This window comes from Etheostoma cragini, chromosome 3 (genome assembly GCF_013103735.1).
Source record: "Etheostoma cragini isolate CJK2018 chromosome 3, CSU_Ecrag_1.0, whole genome shotgun sequence".
Classification (NCBI taxonomy): domain Eukaryota; kingdom Metazoa; phylum Chordata; class Actinopteri; order Perciformes; family Percidae; genus Etheostoma; species Etheostoma cragini.
Window position 1 is genome coordinate 29,657,129 of NC_048409.1, and position 11,349 is coordinate 29,668,477.

At 45.4% G+C, this 11,349-nt stretch overlaps 1 protein-coding gene across 2 annotated transcripts in view; it reads right to left on the reverse strand.

Annotated features, from left to right (window-relative positions):
- The window catches only part of il15l (interleukin 15, like), a 4,779-nt gene extending 3,738 nt beyond the window's left edge, over nt 1-1,041 (reverse strand). For both annotated transcript variants that reach the window (XM_034864702.1, XM_034864693.1), the window contains exon 1: nt 277-1,041. In XM_034864702.1, the coding sequence (XP_034720593.1) occupies nt 277-420 (144 nt within the window). In that variant the 5' untranslated portion in view covers nt 421-1,041. The remainder of the gene's footprint in view (nt 1-276) is intronic.
- Between the last annotated feature and the right edge of the window lie 10,308 nt (nt 1,042-11,349).

The following is an 11,349-nucleotide window of genomic DNA, read 5'->3' on the forward strand; positions in this document are numbered from 1 at the left end:
CTATATAAAAGAGACTTCAGATACAGTATTAGGGGACCACTAAGGTCTATATAAAGAGACTTCAGATACAGTATTAGATTACAGTATTAATTTTTGTCTCTGTGCATGACCGAAAGTGAACGTTTTCAAACCAAACTGCAACCGTTTCACAACCGCGACCATTACCTCCTCTGGTGCTAGATGTGAGTTTTGAGGACGGGTTGGGGACAAAATCGGACAATAGCGTCCAGGTTGCAAACCAATACCCTTTAAAGGACAGAAAACCAAAACTCCTACCATGCCTGGAGCTATGCTGATGAGATTCTGGACCTTTTTGAGGGTGTCCAGAGAGCAGGGTTTGGCGGCTGTTGGGGGCATCATGCCGGACAGACACACGAAAACCAGATACACAATCGCGAGACCGAACCTCCCTCTCAGCATGGCACGGGCAGCAAAACCATCATCACATCATGCGCTGCTGTGTCACACCACTCCATCCTCATGGAGACAAACCACCTCGATTGGTCCCCATAGATCTTGCTTTTTAGGATTTGCCTTTAAAGTCCAGATCGGTCTCGAGTGATTTGACGTCCATGTTGAGAGAAATTCCACCCAGCAATGGGCAAATCTTCCTGTAGTCCTATTAGGGGCTAGGATATCCCGGACCAGCTTCCAGCGTGTGTCGAGGTGCAGCTGAGAACAGAGAGATCAGTCAGTAAAGAGTCAAAGGTTTGATATCAAACGCTCATTTTTTTGGGTGCAGATGCACGAAAACTGGCTCCAAAACAGGGTCTAAAAAGTCTCTATGGAGGGTTAGTCCACATTGGCAAGTTAGGACCAGATTACATAACAATTGAATATAAATCCTGGGAGATAATTAGACCGAAATCTGAAAAACCACCCTCAAAAAAGACGTGAAAGCGTCTCTTCAGTTCCCCCGTTGAACAGTGGAAGCAGATCAGGAACTCCCCAAAAAGTGCAGAAGAAGAAGGAGACGCTGATTTCTGTGTCTTCTCTGCAGGAGCACGGTTACTCAGAGAGCCTCTCTCCTCTCCCACTCTCCTCTTTCTTGCCCCCTTATTTCCACTTTCTCACTCCTCCCTTTCCTCCTCCTCCTCCTCCATTTCCTCCTCCTCCTCCTCCTCCTCCTCCAGAGATTACATCTGCTCTACTCCCAAATCCTTATTTTACTTCCTCCCTCCTTAACTTTTTAACTGTTAATCACCCAGACTCACGGCGGCCTCGGGGAATTATTTAGCTGATTGTCATGTTCATACTTGTATTTAGAGGTTGCACCAGTAAAGGTTTACATGGTGTGTGTGTGTGTGTATATATATATATATGTATAAATATAAGCAGACTACAAGGTCTGAGACACCTCAGAGACAGAGGACGGGGGACGGAGGTTAGAGCGCCAACACAGAGACAGAGGACGGGGACAGAGGAATTTGAATTTTGGGGAATTAAAAAGAACACTGATATAGGACAACATGAGGACAACATGAGGACAACATGAGGACAACATGAAGACACCATGAGGACAACATGAGGACAACATGGGGACAACATGGGGGCAACATGAGGACAACATGAGGACAACATGGGGGCAACATGAGGACAACATGAGGACAACATGGGGACAAAATGGGGGCAACATGAGGACAACATGAGGACAACATGGGGGCAACATGAGGACAACATGAGGACAACATGAGGACAACATGAGGGCAAAATGAGGACAACATGAGGACAACATGGGGACAAAATGGGGGCAACATGAGGACAACATGAGGACAACATGAGGGCAACATGGGGACAACTTGGGGGCAACATGAGGACAACATGGGGGCAACATGAGGACAACATGAGGACAACATGGGGGCAACATGGGGACAACATGAGGGCAACATGAGGGCAACATGGGGACAACATGAGGACAACATGAAGACAACATGAGGACAACATGAGGACAACATGAGGGTTAATATAATGTAATAGTATTGTGTCTGATGTTTAGTGTAAAACACCTTGAGTTGCTCTCCTGCTGAAACATGCTACTGTATATAAATGAAACTGCTTTGTTTTAATTCAATTCAGTTCAATTCAATTTTATTTATAGTATCAATTCATAACAAGAGTTATCTCAAGACACTATACAGATAGACCACACTCCAGAATCCACAAGGACCCAACAGGTCCAGTAGTCTCCTCCAGAGCAAGCAACAGTGCAACAGTTTAATGTGTTGAGTGAAGTTAAATGAAGAGTTTCTGACTTTAAGCTCATTCATAATAAACTAAAGCTACAGGCTGGAAATACCCCGCTCTGAGGGGTAGGGGGTAGAGATCTACAGAGAACAGGTTCAGGGACCAGGTGGAGGGATCTCTGAGGACAAAGTCCACACAGACAGACCGGTAAGAGAAAATAAAGTTGTTGTTTCTACTTCTCCCCCAATCCCACTTCACTGTTAAAACCTGCCTTTTGTGACTGTGATCCGTGTCGCAGCTCAGAGCTGAAGACCAGCAGCAGGTCCCTGGAAAACCTGAGAAATGACCAGTTGAGCTCACGTGTACCCGGGACGCTCCGGCGAGGGGGACAGCCGCGGGGTCGAGTCCAGGTCAACGGGAGAAACCAGACCCGCGGTCAAAGTCTCCGAAGGGGAGCGCGTGCAGCGCTAAAGTGAAACCAAGTCGCACTTAAGATAGTTAATATAGTTAAGATAGTTAAGATAGCATCAAATACCTCCAAAGTATTCAGTGCACTGTGGTTCACTCTGCTGCAGCTCACTGGCATCTGATTGCAGGAGTACATATACTGCATATATATGTACTGCATATATATGGTGTTCTCTTATCTATACAAGAGTGAGAAGGTGTGCTTTGTGGCGGTGTGACTCAGTGTTTAACCACTCGGGGACAGCGGTGTGGTATGCGGCCTGCAGGTGACCCCGAGGGGGGGGGGGGGGGGGGGGTGGAGTCTCAGGTGTGTATATATATATATTACATAAATACAAAAAAACATGCATGCATGCATGCAGAGGTGGGGTGTGTCTAAGTACATGGCTCAAGTACTGGGCTTGGGTACATGTTTGAGGATTTTTTACTTTACTTGAGTAAAGGTACTACTTCTACTCCGGAGGAACTTGTACTTTACTTGAGTAAAGGTACTACTTCTACTCCGGAGGAACTTGTACTTTGAGTCTTTTCTTTTCATGTACTTTTACTCAGCTACGCTCACCTGACAGCTTCAGTTACTAGTTACTTTACACACTGCAATTCAGGGATGTAGTACGCGAGTCCGGTCTCGGATTCGCGACCGTTGTTCTATGGTCTCTGACTTGTCTCGGTCTCGGCCGCTGGTCTTGCCAGATCTGGCTTTTGGGCTTCTGGTCTGGACCGAGTCCAGGTGTCTTTATTATGATAATAATATTGGAGGGAAAGTAAAACCCAGAATGATTGTCTTGATACTGTCACGCATAAGACCTTTATCCAGTCCTGGACTCGGTCTGGAGTCAGACTCAAACCTTTTTGGACTCTGTCTTGTCTTGGACTCGACTAGACCTGGTTTTGGACTTAACAAAGGTGGTCTTGACTACAACCCTGCTGCAATTACACTTTAACATTTTGCAATTTTATTACAGTGCAGTATTTAATATTTAATATTTAACCATTTAATCTCATTACTGCAGTATTTAATACTCAGGACCTTTGATGCACCAATAACTATATTATATCATAATGTGTACTCAACCCTTTATATTTTACTATTTTATATATGTACTGTATATTTAGTTGCTCTCAGTAAGCACCACATTCCTCTCTTTTCTTTTTCTTCTCCTTCCGCACTACTTACATTTTTTATTTTTTATATTTGTATATGTCGTGTTGACACTGTAAAGGTCTCGTGGTACAGGTACTGCACTTGTGTATAAAGACAATAAAGGATTTCTATTCTATTCATTGATACACATATCTGATAATACTTACATCATTTGACCTAAGTTACATTTTCAATGCAGGACTTTTAGTTGTAACAGAGTATTTTGACTGTGTGCTGTGTACTTCTACTGAAGTAAATGATTCTTCTACTGCTGCGTGTGTGCAGTTTACAGAAGACAGTCAAATATAATATATAATACATAATATATCCAATATATCCTGTACCTTTCCAGGTAAATAACAGCTACAGCATGTCCACGAGAGGGGAGGAAAACAAAAAGCAGACTTTGGATTTTGCACCACGTACTTTTATTATCCGTACATCTGACTCTATGACGGCTGCCGGATGGAGTTCAATAAAGTTCAATAAAGTAATATTTCCCTTTTTAATAATTCCCCCAAAACATCATGTTCTCTCCAGTGTCCCAGCGCCCTGCAGGAACCACAGCTTACTTTCTTTCTTTCTTTATATCTGGCTCTCACATTTTGTGACATCATACAGACTTTCTTTAGATTTTTGAAGAGATTTGCATGTATTAGTATTAGGTATTAAAGTTGGGGGGGGGGGGGGGTCTTCTTTGCTAATTTAGAAGTCCAAGCCAGACCCAGCCGAGTCAGACTGTGTTGTTATGGGACCCTGTTGTTGACGCTGACTCGTCTTTAGCATTCATTACACGTTCGTCTCTAAACTTCACCTTCTTCTTCTTCTCTGCAGCAGACTCCCGGTGACAGACCGTGGTGAAGTTGGTTTTATATTGGACGTTGCCAATTAGACACATTCGAAAAATCTATTACGGAGTTAGACCTTCCAATGTGACACCAACTTCACATTGTCTCGCTGCTTCACGGATTTGCGTCTCAATATAATATAATCAATGGCGGCATGTCGGTTTATCAGAATCTTTTTAACCAGGAGAAAATAAAATAGCGACAACAACACCGCTCCAGAGCGGAGTCTGGATGCAGCGCTCAGTCCGAAGAGAAGGCACTAGTTTTCCTCCTGTACTTTGTATTTTTTTAATAATAATTTTTCATTTTCTCCCGTTCTAATCCAATGACTTTGGTCGCGGGTCGGTGCTGATCTCCGACATCTGAAGCCTTCAGTTCATATTGATGATTAAAATGAATATTTTACAGTACAGTAGTTATTTGTAAAAAAAAACAACGTTTCTACAGTACTTTTATTTGTTAAACAGATGCTCGGGCCAGTAGAAAGGTTTTGTTTTTTGGTTTCAACGTATTACGGAGTATTTCATCGGATAATAATTGTAAAAAAATAATTCAATTTCAATTTCATTTCAATTTTATTTATAGTATTAATTCATAACAAGAGTTATCTCAAGACATTATACAGATAGACCACACTCCAGAATTTACAAGGATGGTTACTACTTCACGGATTTCACCTATCACGGGTTCTTCTAGGAACGTGACCCCCGAGATAAACGAGATAAACGAGGTTCTGTATTACAAATAGAGGCGATGCTAGCCTTCGTTAGCCACAGACTGTTATTGCTAATAGCTAACGTTAGCTGAATTAGCATAGTCGTAATTCTATAGTCTTTTTCACGTTGAAACGTGACATTACCCTATAAATTGTACCCCGACACCCTATAAAAGACTTATGACCCCCCCCCAGACCTCTTAGGCGGACTGGGACAGGTCTGCTTTCTGTCCCCCAGAGTCTGAACTAGCGGGTCCTCTGCAACTCTCAGCTCATTTAAATAAAAGATGAAGATTATTTTAGATACTCTCTTTCAGTTATTACACTACACTGAGTTGTTGTCCTGTTGTTGTTTTTTTATGATGTATGTGCTTAAAAAAATGTTTTCTGTGCTCAGAATTTGCCATCACATGCACAAGAATGAGGCCCAAATATTACCATCCATACTGTACATGGGTCAGAACTGAATCAACAGGGAAATGGATGTCTTGTTCTATTTTTACAGTTTTTAATTTCTTTTACCAAATGCTTTGAACTGCTCTTTTATGTGTTATGTAAAGCACTTATTGCTGAAATGTGTCATATCCAAATAAAGCTGCCCGTCCTCATTGGCAAACATAAATTGAACACTAAGCCTGTTCCATTCATCATCACGTGTTAACAAAGGTGTCCACACGTCACCTGTGTTTGGATTTAACTTAAAACCTTTCATCCTGTTCTGTATTATCCACCTGATGACCTTCTTTGACAACATTTGAACGGCGAGGGGAGTTCTCTGGAGGGCGCTGACAACACCAGAGAGGGTAGAGTCAATGAACCGACTCCGTACATCAATATGGGAACAAACAGCCTTTAAAACACACAGATGTTGGCCTGGTCTAAACTTAAAGGAGAACTCACCAGACGCGTCATTTTCAGACACACACATGCACAAACAAACACTCACACACACACTTTGAAGCATGCACCCAAAAGCTGAGGACACTGTGCAAAAAACCAACATTACTTTAAGGATAATAAGTGCCAAAGAAAATAAGACTAGCCTCATAAATAAACAATAAAATAAAAAAAGACTTATAAAATGGGTAAAAAGATGGATTATTAATAACCACAGTCATCACCAACGTTAAACACTGGCCTCAGATAACCTGACGTGTGTGTGTTCAACAGATTATAAAAGAAAAAATAGAAAAAACAGCAAACTAACGTATTAAAATAGTAATATAATAAGCAACTACGTTGGCATACAGCACTGGTTGGACACTTGGCTTTCAACGCGTCTGCAGGAATGTTCTCCAGCTCAATAAATGCTAAGATAAAAGTTACTGATGTAAGCGTGTGGTACAAAGGTTTGTCAAATTAATAGTTCCTCAAAAACGTCAGCGCATCCACGGAAAGAGTCCAGGGACGTTCATGAAGGGAACCGAGCACTGAACAGGTTTCAGATCAGTCGTGTTGTTAGACTGGCGTATTCACAAATTCACCACAACCATCAGAGGGTGATGTATGTACAGTACATTCGTCGCATCTTGTTTCTTTACTTTTTACAATATTAGGATATTTAAAGCAATTCCATTGGCATTCAGTCAAAGTCATTAGCCCAGATCCCAAAATATAAGCCATGTGCAGGTAAAATGTCCATTCTTGAAATGTCCTCGCTTTTCCAAAAGCTCCCAAGATTCAATGGTGAGTCTGCATTGCATCTGACCCCCGATGCATCCCATCACGCTGCGGGGAATCAAGGTCAAATAGGGTTGACAACATTCATTACGTCCCTCAGATTTGAACTTTTTGGAATTTGAAAGTCCCCCCCATGCTTTGCCATTTTAACAAAGGTCATTTTCCGCATGGAGGACATGTGGAGTTACATGGGTGTATGGGTGTACACCTGGGCCAACTGAAACCAGCAGCTACACAACGACATCTGATGCATCCTTTGTGTCTCTGAGGTATATTCCCAATCTTTTCTTATGTCTCGTTCCTTCCATTACCTTTGCTGTTGGCCCTTCTTGTCTTGTACAGCCATGAAAGAAAGACTTCTCTCATTCATAGCCTGTTACAGCTCTGAGGAAGAGGAGAAGGAAGGTGAGAAAGCCCATTGATGCTCACTCTCCTCGTCATTTGCCCCTGTCCTGGTCCTCTGGCTTCGGCTCCACCCTGCAGGGTTTGGGTCAGGCTAACTTGGGCGGTGCTGAAGGACGTTATTCTGCCACTTCCAGCAATTTGGAGGTTAACCGTGGTGGCATAACTGGTCTTCTGGTTCCCCTGTTTGGCAGGAGATGAAGGGGTAAATGGTAGTGGCGATGAGCTCGAGGGCAAGGGGGAAGGGATCGAGGGTAGAGGAGGCGTTGTGGATTGGAGGTTGTGGTGTTGGTAACATGCAGGTGGAGGGGATGGCATGCCAGAGGAAGAGAGAACCACACACGAGGAAGAGAGGTTCTGTTCACAGGAGGGCCGGGCAACATAGGCACAGATCAGCTGGCTCCGACAGGTACCCTCTTCTAGCTCTGGGTCTCCCCATTCTGTTTGTCTGACCGATGGAACAGGGGAGGAAAGGAGGGTGTGGGAGAGCGAGGAGAGAGGAGCAGGGGGGGAGGCGATGATGGTGGAAGCGGCACTTGAATCGAGGCAATCCGTTCCATTATATCTGTTTGAAAGCTCTCGTACATCTGGCCAGGGCACGCTGGTGAAATGCTGCCCACCAAGGGTGCCCTTCCCTGGGGTGAGCCTGCCAGGCGACAGTGGGGATTGAAGCCCAGCTCGAGGGCTGAGGCAGGACGGTGAGCTGCCGTATGAGGACCACCCACTCCTGGGACTGGTTGGACAGGACTCCTGCTGCTCAAAGGACCCTCGGCCACTACCACTAAAACCAAGGCACCTGCGACTACTCTCTGCCCAAGAGCGGCGCAGTCCACTAGGGTTGCTCTGGGCTGGGCTGGGGGATCTGTCTGCCATGTTGGAGGAAAAAGACCTACGGAGGGGTTGGGAGGTTGCAGGAGGACAGGCTGCCGAAGGGGAAGATGCTCTGGAACTACGCAAAGAAGGAATGGAAGTGGGGAAAGTGGCCTTTTCCAATGTTGGTGAGCCTAATGAGGAAGAAAAGGAAAAAGAGGGCGAGGCGGGAGCATATCGAGGGTTTCTGGGTTGAGGTGCTGCAACATTATTTGTCCAAGCATTCACTGACACGCCAATAGGAGGCGGGGACAGGATCCGAGGGCTTAGACATGACGAAGACAGCCCAAATGCTGAACTTGCTGAAGAGGTCTTTGGTAGCTCCAAAGTCAGCCCTAGGGGATTATGGGGACTGGCACCTCCTACCCGTGTACTCCGGGGTTGGGGAGGTTTGTTTGCCATCGGGGAGGAGTAATTATGTTGAGGGGGTGGGGAGCAAAGTCTAGTGAATGAGGCAAGGGTTGGAGAGGGAGATGGGGACTGAACTCGGGAGCTGGGTTCGGATGCAGAGAAAGGGCGAGCTACACGATTGTGTGACCCCGACCACAGAGGATCAGGGGTTTGTTGCTTTGCTGTGGTGTTAGCGCTACCATTAGCTAGCAGCATCTTCTGTGGACCTCCAGACCAACCCCCATTACTCACGGCATGGTAAAAGCTACGGCTGCTGGTATTACTTACATTGCTATTTGCTGCGTTTATGCCAACGCTGTTGCTGTTGTTGTTGTTGTTTGCGTTCTGGGATGAGTCCGGTTTGGAGTGAAGGAAGGAGGGCCGAGGGGAAGGAGAAGAAGGCTGATGAGTGATTAGAGTTGTAGACGGGGAGGGGGAGCGTTGGCAAAGAGAGGGAAGAGGCGACTGCATGGGAGACGGAGAAGGGAAAGAGGACCAGGGGGCGGACGGTGGACCCCTTGGATGTTGGTACCCATCTTTAGCGCACCCCAGCAGGGCATATGCAGGTGTGCTGGAGCCCTGCTTACTTGCCCTGGGGAGTTTAGGTGAAGGAGCGAGCCGCTGGAGATAAGAGGAGGGTAAGGAAGACGTGGAGCAGGGGCTTTGGTTTTCTGTGTTTATGGGCGGGGTTTGTTGCAGAGCATTGGTCTTTTTCGCCATACTCTGACTGATGGACTGGCTAATACAGGAGGCAGCTAAGGATCTGGTGAATGCAGAGGAAGAAGCAATGGGGGAGGTGCAGGTGGGAGATCGGAGAGAAGAGGAAGATGGTGTTGGGGAGGAAGGAGGATCCGCTCTTATGGATGAAGGCCTCCCAGAGGAAGAGGGGATGAAAGGAGAGGAGGGTGTAGAAGGGGAGACAGGGGGAACTCTTAGTGAGGAACCCTTGCCAGAAGAGGGAGTAGGAGAAAAACAGGGAAGAGCCCTGGGGACAGGGTCTTCAGCAGATACAGGGGTCGGTGAAGATGCTGAAATAACCCTGAATGGTGAGGAGCAGGGAGGCGTGGAAGGGAGAGCTCTAACAGTGGAGTGAGAGCCGTGCCTTAGGCTGGGTCTAAAGGCTGAGATCTGGTCTATGTTCTGGCCAGAGGTGGCAGTGGCCTGTTGAGGTCTCTCCAGCAGGTTGGATGTCTCCAAGGAGGGTCTGGTTGGGGATTGTGAGTCCTGCTGACCTGGTTCCCTGCAACTGACAGAGAAGGACAGATTAAGAACCAACCTGCCAATGTCTGAACTGTGCATTCAGCTGATGCAGTAGCTGGAGAAATGGCTTATTAATAACCGGATGTAGTAATATAATAATAACTTTCTTTATATTTAGCACCTTTCATACAGAGAGTGTAGCTCAAAGTGTTGTTCAACAAAGTGGGAAGACCACAAAACAAACATTAAGAAAACAAAATTACCATTTAAAAACATGAAGAAACAACAGAGGCTGCAAAACGAATCTCGGAAACGATGATAATAAAGTGAAGAAGTGACAATTAGTTTAAAAAAGTGCTGATTAAACGTTAAAAGATGAAGATATATGCACATTAGACTTCTGACTTTTGCTGCCTGCCTGCAGTCTGTCTGCAGGTGTTTTATATACTGTCTTTATCTCATATGTTTTGTTTGTTACTTATTGTTATGCATTGTATTTGTCTGAATATTGATCTGTATATATTGGTTTTATGTGCTGACTGTAGTAACTTTTCAGGTTATTTTAAAGGTCCCGTGGCATGAAAAGTTCACTTCATGAGTTTTTTTAACATAGACATGGTAGTAGGTGTGACGCGAGCCCTGGGTATCCTGCTCTGCCTTTGAGGAAATGAAAGCTCTGATCGGCCGAGCAGGAATCTTGCCCCTTATGACATCATAAGGGGAAAGGTTTCCTCCCCTAAATCGGCTTTGCCCGCCCAGAGAATTTGCCCCCCCATGAGAGAGAGAGACATCATGACTTTCAAAACAAGAAAAGTGGCAGTTGGTCAATGACCCCCCCCCCCCCCCCCCCCCCCCCCCCCCCCCCCCCCCCTCCTCAAAAGCTACAGACTCAGAAATGGCACATCCTAAGGAAAGCTCATTGTGGGACTGGCTCTAGTGGCTGTAATTCTGCACCAATATATACATAAAATATATATATATACAAATATATGTAAAAGTCTCTGTTTGCCCTGTCTCCCTGCTGGAGCTGCCCCCCCCCTCCTTCCGCCCCGCGACCCGCTACCAGATAAAGACTCTGGATGGACTGTTTCCCAGGTAATTAGTTCCAGCAGCAGCATGAGTCACTGGGAGGAGGGAAACAAGATGCTGGGAAGAAGAACCATGTGGGAGTGAGTTACAAAGATAACTTCGTTCCACTGATGGGTGCCAAAGTAAGATCTAGTGGTTGGTTCTGGGTCTGGCCACCATTTAGAGAGGATAAATTATGGTGGAGACAGGGAAAAGTATGCAGAATATGCTGGGAATGATAAGATACCCAGAGCAAAAGAAGACAGGAAATACAAGACAATGCTGCAAAAGGTTTTGGTCGGGACTATTGTGGCGGTTTTCCACTGCGTGGTATCTACTCGACTCGCCTCGGGTCTACTCGCTTTTTTTGGTTTTCCATT